The sequence below is a fragment of the Capsicum annuum genome, chromosome 7 (genome assembly GCF_002878395.1).
Source record: "Capsicum annuum cultivar UCD-10X-F1 chromosome 7, UCD10Xv1.1, whole genome shotgun sequence".
NCBI classification, from domain to species: domain Eukaryota; kingdom Viridiplantae; phylum Streptophyta; class Magnoliopsida; order Solanales; family Solanaceae; genus Capsicum; species Capsicum annuum.
Window position 1 is genome coordinate 146,591,029 of NC_061117.1, and position 15,908 is coordinate 146,606,936.

General features: G+C 37.6%; 1 protein-coding gene across 4 annotated transcripts in view; it reads left to right on the top strand.

The window, feature by feature from the left end:
* The window catches only part of LOC107854369 (pre-mRNA-processing protein 40A), a 48,643-nt gene extending 40,971 nt beyond the window's left edge, over positions 1–7,672 (top strand). For 2 of the 4 annotated variants that reach the window (XM_047393768.1, XM_047393769.1), the window contains exons 28-29: positions 46–450; positions 538–1,088. In XM_047393768.1, coding sequence (XP_047249724.1) covers positions 46–450; positions 538–669 — 537 coding nt within the window. In that variant the 3' untranslated portion in view covers positions 670–1,088. Of the gene's footprint in view, positions 1–28; positions 451–537; positions 1,089–7,342 lie in introns of those variants that run through there. The other 2 variants (XM_047393771.1, XM_047393770.1) reach the window with 2 other exon arrangements.
* The last annotated feature ends 8,236 nt before the right edge of the window (positions 7,673–15,908 follow it).

Sequence of the window (15,908 nt, forward strand, 5' to 3'; positions counted from 1 at the left end):
GATTCTATATAATCAGTTCATTGTTTAGATTTCGCTACTTTGCAGGTCAAAAAAGAGAGAGAAAAAGAGGAGAAAGATAAGAGAAAGGACAAGGAGAGAAGGGAAAAAGAGAGAGAGAAGGAAAAAGAGCATGAAAAAGAGAGAGAAAGGGGAAAAGAACGATCAAAAAAAGATGAGCCAGATAGCGTGACTACGGATGTAACTGACAGCTATGAGCACAAAGAAGAGAGGAAAAAAGTAAAAGAAAGGAAACATCGGAAGCGACACCATTGCTCTAACGATGAGTTGACTTCTGATAAGGATGATAAAGAGGAGCCTGAAAGAGACAAAGAAAGGAAGCACCGGAAGCGTCATCATAACTCTAACGATGAAGTGACATCTGACAGGGACGAGAAAGAGGAATTTAGAAAGTCCCGCCGACATAGCAGTGATCGTAAAAAGTCAAAGAAGGTCCTAATCTCTCCATTTAAAGTTCTCTGTTCTTATTATGCTCTTGGCAGTCTGCAATATTGATATTGTTTTTCTGCTTTCTGACAGCATGCACATTCACCTGAATCAGATGGTGAAAGTCGGCATAAAAGACACAGAAGAGAGAGGGATGGATCACGTCGAAATGGTGGTAATGAAGAGCTAGAAGATGGTGAGCTTGGTGAAGATGGAGAAAGTTGAGTAATAAGTTTTACGAGCATATATTAGGGGAATGCTGACTCCTGCATCTGACATCTCATAATGTTTCAACGTTAAAAGTTTTCACTGACAACAGTGTTTATGTAAAAAACACTTATTAGAACTGCTGTAGCACTTGATAGTTGCACTTGGAATCTGGAAAGATTGTTCTGCTCTAAATCTTGGTGACCTCCTGTATACTTGTATTCTCAGCTGCTGTCTTCATATTTTACAAGATAAAAAAAATAGGAACTCGAGATAAAGGCGTTAGGAAGTGGAGGTTGATGTGTTGAGTCGAAGGGGTTGCCTGTGCACTTCTTTTTCCTTGCACTTGTACTTCATTCTGGACAGATATCCTTATTTACCGGTCATGTAATGGCTATAAAGAAATTTTGGCGGTCGCAGTCTGCCGAGGTTCTCTCTTTTTTTTTTGTTTTTTCAGTCAAGTCGGCTAATTTGGAAAACTTATCCTCGTGCGTTGGTAAATACGTCATTTGTCTGAGGCTAGTTATTTTGTGGATGAACTTTAGAGCCTTGGGTGAAAAGGCCACGATTATTTTAGGTTGTGTCTGTAGTTTAACTGATGCAAGCCCAAGTTTGACGATGATTTACATTTGAATCTCTCGTAAAAACAATAGTGAGCGCGGACAATTCCTAGTAAGGTCACGTAACCGTTGCTACAGTTCCGAGTTAAATGTCGTTCATTGAGGTTTCTATTCTTCGTTGCTGGATAGGTCTTCACACCCTGGTCATTTGACATATGTCAAGCCAGACATTATAATTGGAAAGCTAATGTTGGTAATTATTCCTACATTTCTTGGGACCGTTTGACCATAGATATTGCATCTGTGCAAACTAGTTTTTGAGGAATTCTTTCCCAAAATTTATTTGACCATAAAATGTTGGTTTTGGCTAATTTTTTTTTTAATATTTGTTTTGTGACAGTGGTAACATTGTATTTCGGTCAGTACTTAGGTAATACTGAAAAACCATATTTACAAATAAGAGAAAGAAGTAGGACCTTAAAACATTATGATTGACTCGGTCTTATTGGAGTAAACATTGGTACATCAATAACAAATCTTGTAGGTTGTTGTCCTTATTCTCAAAACATCTTTCATTTTTCTCTCTCTCTCCTTATAGTCTACCATATACAAATAGGGATCATCCTCCATCTTTCTTTGTTTGTAGCCCCAAGTCCAGTCTCCTACCAATTGAATCAATCTTACTAGGCATACTCCAGGAAATGCCTGTAAGATTAAGGAAAATCTGCCATAGCTGGTTAGTGAAATTGTAGTCTAGGAAGAGGTGTCTCACTGTCTCTATACCCTTGCCAAATAAGGATCACTTGTTGCATAGAGAGATACCTCTCTTAGCAACATTATCCATTATCAAAACTGCTTCACTACACTAGCTGGCAACCAAGTAAAACATGCCACTTTATGTGGTACTTTGATTCTCCAGATATGCTTCTAAGGCCATTTGATTATCACTAAGACTTTTTTGTTTATATCCCGTCTTTACCCTGTTCCTACCTTTACTGTGCTCATACCACCATAAATAATCCTCACCAGTTTGTGTTCCATGAAAACTCTCCAATAACTTGTAAAGTTCAATCATTTTAGGAATTTCTCAATCATTTTCTCAGGACCAAATCCCATACTTGTCGCGACCATAGTTCAGTGACTGTATTCTGTTGATGTTGAGCCAAAACAAAGTTGTCGAGAAAGAGATCTTTGAGGCTCTCAGCGCCCATTCATTTGTTAGCCCTAAAACTATTTTTCTATTGTCTAGAACCTTGATAATTGACTGATTATTGAGGAAAGGCCAGAAGATTCTGATAGACTTCCAAAGGCTAACACCATAGAAGTATTTACCTCTTTCATCACCTATTTGTTCAATTCCTCATACTTGCTCTTGATCACTCTACACCGAAGTGCTTGCTACTCCTGATGATACCTCCATAGCTACTTCACTGTAAGAGCTTTGCTCTGATTTTTGAGGTTTTTGATAGCTAAGCCACCTTGTTTCTTGCTACTAGTGATGTTCTTCCATTTGACCTAAGCGAAATCCTTTCCTTTCCTTGAAGCCTTGTTACAAGAAGTTTCTTCTGATTTTGTCCAACCTCTGAACTACTGACTGAGGTATATGAAATATAAATAATATAGATGTAGGAAGAGCATCTAGAACTGAGTTTATCAGAGTTAGTATAGCCCCCAAAGATAGATATTGGGATATCCATCTAGCTAACTTCTTTTGACATTTCTATGAACATTGATTTTGCCCCTAGAGGCATTCCCAAGTATATTGATGACAAATTTTCCACCACTCATCCTAAAATTCAAAAAAGGTGATCCATTTTTGAAATCACATTAATTGGGTACAAATGATTTCTGTTCTAATTTATATGAAGTACAAATATGGTTTCAAAGTAAATCGATATGTCTTAAGATTATCAGTTGCTCCTCCCTAACCCTATCAAAATTATTGTATCGTTAGTATACTACAAATGTGTGATCTCCATACTGTTTCAACAAGCTTGGTTACTCTAATCCTTGAATTCTTTCTGCTATTTTGGCTATATTCAACATGTTGTTTAGCCCCTCCACAATTATGATGAATAGGAAGGGGGATAGGGGGTCTCCCTGCCTATTCCCTCTGTGTGCATTGAAATAACATTCATGTGACCCATTGATAAGCACTGAAAACTTCACAGTAGACATACAGAACTTGATCCACCCGATCCATCTCCCACCAAATCCCATTTGTCTCGGCATACTTAGAATGTATTCCCAATTCACATGGTCACATGCTTTCTCGAGTTTGTGTAATACACCAGATTTTGTTTGGGACACTCTAGAATCAATTGCTTCATTAGCTATGAGCACTACATCCATTATCTGTCTGCTTTTGATAAAAGCCATTTACTGTTTGTCTACTAACTTATCCTTAACTTTATTCAACCTTTCTCTCAGCACCTTGGAAATCAACTTGTAAAAGATCCAATTAATCTGATTGGTCTGAAGTATTTGAGTTTCTTTCCTCCGATCTTCTCAGGAATCATTGCTATGTATGTTGCATTATAGCCTTTTTCAAACATCCCAGTTGAATTGATAGTCAAAAAATGGTTTTTTTTTCTAAGATTTCAAAATCTAGAAAAAATGGTTTTTGGGTCTAAATCTAATATGTGTTCTTTTCAAATTTTAAAATTACCTCAAACTTGCATGTACTATAAAAAGTTCATCAATTATCACTCTAATTATAATTCTATCTAATTGGCCCTTCATCAAACACGTTCTTTGTCATGACCCGAATCAGAGCCTGGTCGTGACAGGTATCTCAAGTCCATTGAAGACCGGAGACACCTTCTTTGCGTAGCTAAACAAAACATAATACAACCTGCAGCCAATGAATTCCAAACATATAAAATGATAGAGCTGAGTTCCGAACATATAACAAGATAGTTAAACAACTAGCTCAGAAAGAAATCTAAGAACTTTAACATCCACCCTAATCCAAAGTAATCCATAAAGCCTCTAGTAACAAAGAATAACCTAAGTCGGGACAAGCCCCCGACCATAGGAAAAATAAGTCCAAAAAGAATAGTCCAAAACGTGAATGAAACAAGACCATGAAATGAGGGTCTTCCGGAGAATGGAAGCTCACCATTTCAAAGATGACTCACAAGCTATCCAAAAATCACCTATCACTGCATAGGGAAAGTAGAAGTGCCTTCGTTCCCTGCATCATGTGGGGATATAATGTACGAAGACGGTTAGTAGGGTAAGTGCTAAAATGTAACTCAATTCAAAATCAAGTCCAAACTCAGTGTCTATGTTCACATACATGCATACATACATATATAAATAAGATGATCGGAAAGGGAACAAGTTTTAGCATGAGATTTAAAACTATTAACTTGGACTTTGTAGCTCTAACCGTCCTAAGGGCACCCACGGGCTATATGGGTTCAACTCTCCCTGCTGAAAGAGTTCCAGTGCATGTTAGCCGTACGAACTAGGAAAATCCAAAGATGAGCCAGGGAATGCCTCGACCCTAGCCAATCTAAAATATATATAATAAGTGTGAATAATGCATACGGTCATAAAGACCCACACCCCGGCAAATGTGGTTTTCAGTATCGGTCCTCCCGGGACCTCCACCTATAACGACAAGCTATACAACCCCTTTTAAGCTCAATTAAAATAAGTTTAACATAATCCATCTATTTAACCAAGAAATTATCCGTTAAGGCATCTACCATATGTATCGTTATACTATTGTACTTGCAAGATTATAATCATGCCATACCAATTCCATCCACTTGAGGGGAATATCACGCCCCCCTTGTTCATTAAATCAAGTTGGGGGAATTCCACGACCCCCTTTATTCATTAATTAAAGTTTAAAATCAGAAATAAAGCCAATAATGCCTTCAAAATCCTTTTTATTCGTTTAACTATTTATGCAATGAAATAGTTTAGGAAAATAAGCCAAATCATGTGATTAGCCATATTTTAAATCCAATTATGCAAGTGGATTAGGGAAACACAATTTCCAAACCAAATTCCAAAACTAAAATCATCAATTTGGGAGAATACCTTGATCCCCATCACATTCACCATACCCATGCATCCCAATGGGTTTCAAAATACATAAATAAAACATGAAAACTTGCATTAAAGCCAGGGGAATTTAAATCAAGTAACAATCTGTAACACCCCGTACTTTTCCTAGTTCAATTTAACGTTGATAATATCAAACACTGGCTTTAAGAGAGAATGACTTTTCATACATGTAGAATTTTCCAGATTTAGACCCTTCAATATGTAGGAAATTGAATTAGCTTGCCAATGATATAAGATTTTCCTTAATCCGATAGCCGGACGAGAAGTTATGGCGATTTTAAGTTCTATTCGTAAAACACCGTCATTTCGGTCACTAGTGCGTAGCGGAGACATTTTAAATGACAATTGTCAATTTTTAGTAAGACTCCGCAATTGTGGTGCATTACGGAGAGGTCCAAAATCCCAATTGTCAATTTTCAGTAAGACTTCGCGATCCCACTGCGTTGCAGTGATGTCCCATTTCATAATTGTCACTTTCCAGTGAGCCTCCACGATTGTGGCGCATCGCGTAGGTGTTCAAAATATCAATCCAAAAGCGTAGCGTGATAGCTCCGCATCAAGGAGATTTTACAGGTCCCAGTTGGCAGTTTTCAGTAGGTCATCGCGATAACGGCGCGTCGCGTCGTAGGCCAATTTAGGAAAATTTTTCCAGTTTGAGTAAAATTTTAAAAGGGGCTCTTTGGTCTTTTCTCTAGCCCCAAGTCGTGAATAACAGATCATTTAACCCATTCTAAGCATATTATACCTATTTTTTCACCAAAATACTCTTAAACAAAACCCTAGATCATCAAAGCTTACTCCCCAAGAAATCCAATTCCTCTATTAATTCTCCAAAGTAATTCAAGATTAAGGATTCTCAATTCAACAGCTCTAAGAAATCATCTCCAAAGACGCAATAGGGGTCCAAGACTCAAGCTTTTCATCTAAGATCATTGATTAAGGTATGTGGGGTTTTCAGCAAGGATAATCCTTTCATCCTTGTGCCCAAAAACTTATTTTAATTACAAATTTATTAATTATTATATGATTTTCCATGAAATTTAAGCTAGGGTTTATACCCATTATTGTTATTTACAAGCTTATGAGATTTCCAGTGATTTAGAAGTTGAATTACATGATAATGTTTCAAGCATAAACATTATGATGTTTTAACATGAGTTTGATGCATGGGTCATTAAGCCCTAGTTAAAGTTTTCTATTTCAAGATTTATTTTGCTATAAGCACCATATTACTAGATTCCTTTTCAGATTATTGGTAAAGATTTGACCTTTTGGTCTCAGAATAGCTATGAAATCCACTTTATAGATTCAGATTACAAATTTAGCTTTATAGATATACTGTTGGTTTCTTTATAAACCATTATACTATTTTAAAGTAGATTTCCATTAGAATGAGCATAAAGATTTAGTGGGAGTAGTATTTAGCACCGATTTAGGTACGTTACTGCGGTTTCATACCCTAAAACTACGTGCCAACATAGGATTTAGATTGTTTTCACTTCTACGTGGATGATAGATATGTGATCACTTAGATAGGTTATACTCCCTGGCAAGAGTATGACTCCTCCCCCAACGTGAGGATTTCTCCTTAGGGGGACAAGAACATTGGACTCCATGAATGCTCACATGGTTTATGTCGGTTAGAAGAGCCTCCCATGCAGAATAAGTTTTCAAATTTCTAAACCCCTAAGATAAAGTATTTTCTATACAACTTTAAAGTTCTTGAGTTTAAAATATTGCTTTGCATAAGCCTTCAGATATAGACTTATAGATTTCACTTAGCCTGTATGATTTGAGAATAAGAACAGAATACAGATTTCATAAGTGTAATGGATCACAAGTTTGATACTATATGCTTTATTGTTCATGATTTATGATCTTCAGTTTTCAGAATACTCCAGCTTTTGTGAGTCATTTACCTTTAGCATGCATGCTTTTATAAACTGTGATGATATTGGTTACTTATTGCATTCACCCCATATGCTCAGTACATTCCCAAAGTACTGATCCACATATATGACTATGTGCTACATTGTCTCATCATGTAGGTTCAGGTGTCCAGTCTCAGCAGTGTGAGTGCTTTTCAAGCATCTCATCTACATGTATGCAATTTGTGAGTCCTCATAGTTCAGGGACTTAGCTATTCAGATTTCCAATTTAGTAGCAGATAATTCAGTATTCATTTCAAATAGTTTGAGTTAGCTGGGGCCTGTCCCAGTGACTCTCTAGATTCAGTTAGTATAGGGTTTTTGGAATATTAGATTCAGTTTTAGATTTTAGTTGCAGTATTCAGATTTTCAGTGTTTGCCTTATCAGACTGATGAGATTAGTATTTTAAGATATACTCAGATAATTCAGACAATTTTTTTCCGCATTTATTATGATTTTATATTTGTATCCCCCTATTTTGAGGTTTAAATTTAGTAGAAGGCAGTCGGGTTAGCTCAGGAAAACTTGTAGTTCAGAGCATCATGTGGCATCCCGGGAACCAAATTTTGAGGCGTTACAAACTTGGTATGCAAAAGAAAGATGGTTATTTGCGGATGTGTATTGACTATCATCAACTAAATAAGGTCACAGTCAAGAACAAATACCCTCTCCCTAGAATTGATGACCTATTTGATCAACTCTAAGGTGCAAGTTATTTCTCAAAGATAGACCTTAGATCTGGCTATCATCAGCTTAAAGTAAGGGAATATGATATCCCAAAGACAGCTTTCAGAACTCGTTATGGTCATTTTGAGTTTCTAGTCATGTCTTTCGGGATAACTAATGCCCAGTAGCTTTCATGGACTTGATGAACAGAGTGTTCAAATAGTATTTGGACATATTTGTCATAGTCTTTATCGATGATATACTTGTCTACTCTAGTAGTGAGGATGATCATGCAGACCATCTTAGAATTTTGTTGCAAACTCTTAGAGATCACAAATTGTTCGCCAAATTTAGAAAATGCCAATTTTGGCTAAGGTCAGTAGCTTTCCTTGGTCATGCCATTTCCAATGAGGGTATTCGAGTTGATTCCCAAAAGACAGAAGCTGTAAGAAATTGGTCTAGACCTATCTCTCCGTCAGATATTTAGAGTTTCTTGGGTTTAGCTGGATATTATAGATGTTTTGTTGAGGGTTTATCATCTATTGCATCTCCTATGTATAGATTGACCCAAAAGAAAGTTAAGTTCCTGTGGTCAGATTCCTGCGAGAAGAGTTTTTAGGAGTTGAAGACTCGACTCACTTCAGCCTCAGTATTAGCATTACTTGATGGTATGGATGGTTTTATGGTGTATTATAATGCCTCTAGAGTTGGTTTGGGTTGTGTTCTAATGCAGATAGGTAAGTCATAGCCTATGCCTCTAGACAGCTTAAGCCTCATGAAAAGAACTACCCAAATCATGATCTTGAATTAGTTGCTGTTGTGTTTGCTTTAAAAATTTGGAGACATTATTTGTATGGTATGCATGTTGATGTGTTAACAGACCACAAAAGCTTGTAGTCTGTATTTACTCAGAGAGAGTTGAATCTCTGATAGAGAAGGTGGTTAGAAATTACGAAGGTTTATGATATGAGTGTGTTATATCATTCGGGCACGGCCAATGTAGTGGAAGACGCCCTTAGTAGGTTGTCGATGGGCAGTGGTTCTCTAAGAAAGAGTTAGCTCGGGAAGTTCACCATTTGGCTAGATTGGGTGTTAGATTAGTCGATTTGGTTGAAGGAAATGTTTGGGTTCAGAGTAGTTCTAAATCTTTCCTAGTTTCAGAAGTAAAGGAAAAATAAGATAAGGATCCTAGTTTGGTCAAACTAAAGGAGTCAGTTAAAGACCAAAAGGTAGAGGTTTTCTCCCAAGGAGGAGATGACGTGTTGAGGTACCAAAGTAGATTGTATGTGCTATGGGTTGATGAATTGAGGTAGCGGATTATGGAAGAAGAGCATGGTGCGTGTTATTCCATTCATCCAAGAGCCACCAAGATGTATCGCGACTTGCGGGAAATCTATTGGTTGAGTGGTATGAAGAGAGATATAGAAGAGTTCATAGCCAAGTGTGAAACTTGTCAATAGGTTAAGGTAGAGCACCAAAGACCTGGTGGTTCGTTTAAAGTGTTAGGTATTCTACTTGACAGTGAATATGGATTTTGTGATTGGTTTACCCCATTCGCGCCGTCAGCATGATTCGATTTGGTTTATTATAGACAAGATGACTAAGTCAGCATATTTCTTTCCAGTTCACATTCTTACATAGCTGAGGATTATCCAAAGCTGTACATCACAGAGTTAATCAGACTGCATGGAGTTTCCTTGTCCATCATTTTATATAGGGGTACTCAGTTCACTTCCCAGTTTTGGAGAGCCTTTCAGAAGGGTCTTGGTACCCAAGTCTATCTTAGTTTAGCTTTTCACCCTCAGACAGATGGTCAAGAAGATAGGACTATCCAAACTCTAGAAGATCTGTTGAGGGCATTGCTCTTGATTTCAAAGGTAGTTGGGATAAGCATTTGCCATTGATTGAGTTCACTTATAATAACAGTTACCATTCTAGCATACAGATGGCCCCGTTTGAGGCTCTTTATGAGAGGAGATGTAAATTGCCCATAGGTTGGTTTGAAGTAGGTGAACCGCTTTGCTTGGGCCTGACGTAGTCTTTGAAGTTATGGAGAAAGTTAAGTTGGTTAGAGAAAGATGGAAAACAACCCATAGTCGTCAGAAATAATATGCAGATGTGAGAAGAAGGGACCTAGAGTTTGAGGTTGGTGATTTAGTATATTTGAAAATTTCACCCATGAAAGGGGTGAAGAGATTTGGAAAAAAGGGGAAGCTTAGTCCCTGGTATGTTGGCCCTTATAGAATTTTGAGTCATGTTGGGAAAGTGTCTTATGAGCTTGAGTTACATGCAAACTTGTCAGCCGTTCATTATGTATTCCACATCTCTATGCTTAAGAAGTGCATCGGTGACTCTACTATTGTAGTTCCTTTAGAAAGCTCAAATCTAGCCGAACGTAATACTCTTCCTTAATTCAGTTCTTTTCTAATCACAGAGTCAGCTATATAGTTGTCCTCGTGTACGTTCATGCACTCACAAAATTAGCTTAGAAGCTCAGAATGATTTAGATTCAGTTTCACAATTTATTTCAGTTGTGCATGCTATAATATATCCTCAGATTCCTCAGAATTATTAGTCTAGAAAGCCACATTCGAGGATGAATGTTTCCAAAGGGGAGATATTGTAACACCCCATACTTTTCCTAGTTCAATTTGGCATTGATAATGTCAAGCATTGGCTTCAAGAGTGAATGACTTTTCATAAATGTATAATTTTCCAGATTTAGACATTCCAATGTGTAGGAAATTAAATTTGCTTGCTAATGATATAAGATTCACATTAATCCTATAACCGGATGAGAAGTTATGGCGATTTTAAGTTTCAGTCGTAAAATACCATTATTTCGATCACTAGCGCATCGCGGAGACAATTTAAATGACAATTTTTAATTTCCAGTAAGACTCCGTGATTGTGGCGCATCGTGGAGAGGTCCAAAATCCCAATTGTCAATTTCCATAAGACTTTGCAATTCCACCGCGTCGCAATGATGTCCCATTTCATAATTGTCTCTCTCCAGTGAGCCTCCGCGATTGTGGTGCATCGCAGAGGTGGCCAAAATGACAATCCATAAGCGTACCATGATAGCTCTGCATCGTGGAGATTTTCTAGGTCCCAGTTGGTAGTTTCTAGTTTATCACCGCGATAACGGCGCGTTGCGCCGTAGACCAATTTTGGGAACTTTTCCCTGTCCAAGTAGAATTTTAAAAGGGGCTCTTTGGTCTTTTCTATATCCCCAAGTCGTGAATAACAGATAATTTAACCCATCCTAAGCATATTATACCCATTTTCCCCCAAAATACTCTTAAGCAAAATCTTAGATCATCAAAGCTTACTCCTCAAGAAATCCAATTCCTCCATTAATCTCCAAAGCAATTCAAGAGTAAGGATTTACAATTCAAGAAATCTAAGAAATCATCTCCAAAGACACAATTGGAGTCCAAGATTTAAGCTTTTCATCTGAGATCATCGATTAAGGTATGTGGGGTTTTCAGAAAGGGTAATCCTTGCATCCTTGTGCTCAAAAACTTATTTTAGTTACAAATTTATTGAATATTATATGTTTTCCCATGAAATTCAAGTTAGGGTTTATACCCAATATTCTTATTTATAAGCTTATGAGATTTCCAGTGATTTGGAAGTTGAATTACATGATTATGTTCATATTTCGATGCATATTGCAGAAATTCTCATATTTTATATTAGTTTACAAATGTTTACATTACCAAGCATGAACATTATGATATTTTAACATGAGTTTGGTGCATGAGTCATTAAGCCCTAACTAAAGATTGCTATTTCAAGATTTGTTGTGCTATAAGCACCCTATGACTAGATTCCATTTCAGATTATTGATAAAGATTTGACCTTTTGGTCTCAGAATATCTATGAAATCCACTTTATAGATTTAGATTACAAATTTAGCTTTACAAATATACTGTTGGTTTTCATTATAAACTATTATACTATTTTAAAGTGGATTTCCATCAGAATGAGCATACAGATTTAGTGGGAATAGTATTTAGCACCGAGTTGGGTAGTTACTACAGTTTTATAACCCAGAACTACGTGCCGACGTAGGATTTTGATTGTTCCCACTTCTACGTGGATGATAGATATGTGATCACTTAGATAGGTTATACTTTCAGGTAAGAGTATGACTCCTCTCCCTAACGTGAGGATTCCTTCTTAGGGGGACAAGAATGTTGGACTCCATGAATGCTCACATGGTTTATGTCCGTTAGAAGAGCCTCCCATGTAGAATAAGTTTTCAGATTTCTAAACCCCTAAGATAAAGTTTTTTATCTACAACTTTAAAGTTCTTGAGTTTAAAATATTTCTTTGCATAAGCCTTCAGATACAGACTTACAGATTTCAGTTAGCCTGTATGATTTAAGAATAAGAACAGAATACAGATTTCAGAACTAAGTGTAATGGCTCAAAAGTTTTATACTGTATGCTTTATTGTTCATGATTTATGATCTTTAGTTTTTAGGTTACTCCAGCCTTTGTGAGTTATTTACCTTTAGCATGCATGATTTTATAAATTGTGATGATATTTCTTACTTATTGCATTCACCCCCATATGCTCAGTACATTTCCAAAGTACTAATCTATATATACGTCTATGTGCTACATTGTCTCATAATATAGGTTTAGGTGCTTAGTCTCAGCTGCGTGAGTGATTTTTGAGCATCTCATCTATATCTCTGTAGTTGGTGAGTTCTCATAGTTCAGGGACTTAGCTATTCAGCTTTCCAATTTATTAGTAGCTGATTCAGTATTCATTTCAGACAGTTTGAGTTAGATGGGGCCTATCCTAGTGACTTTCTATATTCAGTCAGTCGAGGCTTGTAGAACAATTAGATTCAGTTTTAGATTTTAGTTGCAGTATTCAAATTTTCAGTATTTACCTTGCCAGACTAATGAGATTAGCATTTTCAGATATACTCAGATAATTCAAACAATTTTTTTCTGCATTTATTATGATTTTATATTCGTATACCCCTATTTTGAGATTCAGATTTAGTAGAAGGCAACCAGAGTTAGCTCAGGACTACTTGTAGTTCGGAGCATCGTGTCGCATCCTGGGAACCAGATTTTGGGGTGTTACTGTGTCAGCCCTATCGATGTGGGCCAAAGTTCAAACTGAGTATAGGCGAATTCCGGTAAGGTAGGGAAAACCTCAGTCCTGAGTCTAGGCAAATCTCATTTGGTGGGGCAAACCTCAGCGAGGACGCTGAGTCCATAAGTGGTAGTGTATGTGACACCCTAACTTAGGATAAGGAGTCCCACATCAGCAAAAACACAGGGGGGATGTTGGGTATATAAGTAAGCAATCCTCACTCTTTAGTGACGCGTTTTAAAGCCGTGCAGTCCTGGACCTAAAGCAGATAATATCACTAATAGGTTAGCGAGTTATAGAGGTGTCTTAGTCCTTGATGGTTTGGGATGCCCGTTACGGCCAGGGCCTCAGCTTGGGTCGTGACACAGTCCTTCCAAAACCCTCAACCTAATTCAGAATCCCTATTCAAATCCACATGAATAACTATTTAAACTCATGCATTAAGTAAAACAATTTTAAGGGGAAAGGTACATGCCTAAAAGTACCAAGAAATACGGAGGGAAATCAACCTCTGAGCCCTAGATGATCAGCCTTGAGAAATCCTAAACTGGTTCTTTCTTTGAGGAATTTGAGAGAAAAAAAGTGTTTTTTGATTTCTTTTAGAGCAGTAATAAGACCCTAAAGTATTTTTAAGTTGTGGGGTCACAATTGGGGAAAGAGGGAAATGATCAAAGTGCCCCAATTAAAACATATGAAAATTGTCGCTACTGACTATGAGTCACGTAATGACTTATGGTGTGTGGTAGATGGTCTTCGCCATGACTCGCAGTCTATGCATAGATATGAGGACTCCTCACATTTTACCCTATGAGTCATACCTATGACTTGTACACGGACCTTGCCACTCGTAGGGTCCTAGTTGTAACCACAATAGTTACTTGGGCACCTACACTGGTTTGACTATGGAAAGCACCCTACGACTTGCAAAGAGTCATTACGGCTCGTGACATCCCTATCATAGTCACAACTAAAATATGGGAAACCCTCACTGTTCACCCTATGACTCAAGCCCTGTGACCCATAAGGAGACCTTATGACTTGTTAGGTAAGCCATAGTCTGAGTAGTGAGCCCTATATTCAAGAAATTTTAATAGGCAAAAATCTAGGGTGTTACATTACCCTACCTCCCTTCTAGGATCATTCATCCCCGAATAAGAAGTCAACGCATCCATTAGCACCATTGTAAGACAAACACACGACCACAATTCCATTAACAAAGTCAGAAAACAAAGAGAATAGGAAAACCCATACCTTAAGAACGATTATCCAATCCTAGGAATAAGAATAGATACTTGGACTCATGTCCTCTTCACCTTCCCATGTAGCTTCTTCATCCTTTTGGTTCCTCTATAGAACCTTTACAGAAGCCACATCCTTAGTCCTTAAATGATAGGCTTGTTTATCCAAAATCTCCATCGGCACTTTCTCATAAGACAAGGAATCCAAGATACCAACACTTTTTGATAGGCACTACCAAAGAAGGATCACTGATACACTTCTTTAACATCGAAACATGGAAAAAGGGTGAACGAAACCCAAACTCAAAGCAAATCCAACTCATAAGAAACCTTCCCCACTTTTTTAAAAATCAAGTATGATCAACATAATGGTGGCTGAGCTTTCCCTTATTCCCAAACCCCATCACTCTCTTCATAGGAGACACCGTCAAGAACACCTAATCACCTACCTCAAACTCTAACTCTCTTTGCCTCACATCCGTATAGGACTTTTGTTAACTCTATGAAGTCTTAAGTCTATCTCAAATCACCTTCACCTTCTCTATGGCTTGGTGAACCAAGTCCAGACCGAACAATTTGGTCTCACTAAGATCAAACCACCCGATAGGAGATCTACACCTCCTGCCATAAAGAGCTTCAAAAGGATCCATCCCAATACTAGAGTGATAACTATTACTATGCACAAATTAAATGAGAGAAAAATGATCCACCCAACTACCTCAAAAATCGATCACATTGGCCCTTAGCATATTTACCAAAGTCAGAATAGTCCTCTCTGCTTGTCCATCCGTCTAAGGGTGGCATATGGTGCTAAGATTCACTCGTGTGCCCAAGCCTTGCTGAAACAAATCCCAAAAACAAGAAGAGAATTGCATACCTCAATCTGAAATGCTAAACTGGAGCACCATGCGATTTGATGATTTCTAAAATAAATATCTTCGCATAATCCTCTCAAGTGTAAGTAGTCCTCACAGGTAAAAAGTGAGCAGACTTAGTCATCTTATCCACGATGATCTAAATTGAATCATGCTGATACCGAGACTGTGGAAGACCAGTAATAAAGTCCCTGTTGATCACCTCCCACTTCCAAATAGGTAACTCAACCTCTTAAGACATACCTCTAGGCCTCAAGTGGTCAACCTTCACTTGCTGACACATAATACACTTTGCCACAAAGTTAGCTACATCTCTCTTTATAGTGTTCCACCAATAAATCTCTTTCAGGTTATGATACATTATCACTGATCTTGGATAAATTTTATACCTTGACTTATGAGCCTTAGTTAGAACTCCTTCCCAAATCCCATTAACATCAGGAACACACAATCTAGCTTGGTACCTCGAGATACCTTCTCCACCAATCTCAATGCCATGACCTTATGCTGACCCACATCATCCTTAAACTGCATCAAGATGGGGTCCAAATCTGCTTCTCCTTTACCTCTGCACCAAAAAATTACTTTATCATCTCTTGCACAATCACACCACCATCTTTAGAATCTAAAAGACGAACTCTAAGATTGGCCAACCAGTGAATGTCCTTCATCGATCCTCACTTCTCCTTATCCATATGAGACAAGCTATCCATGGAAAACCTACTAAGAGCATCAACAACAACATTATTCTTACCTGGATGGTAATGAAGACTCATGTCATAGT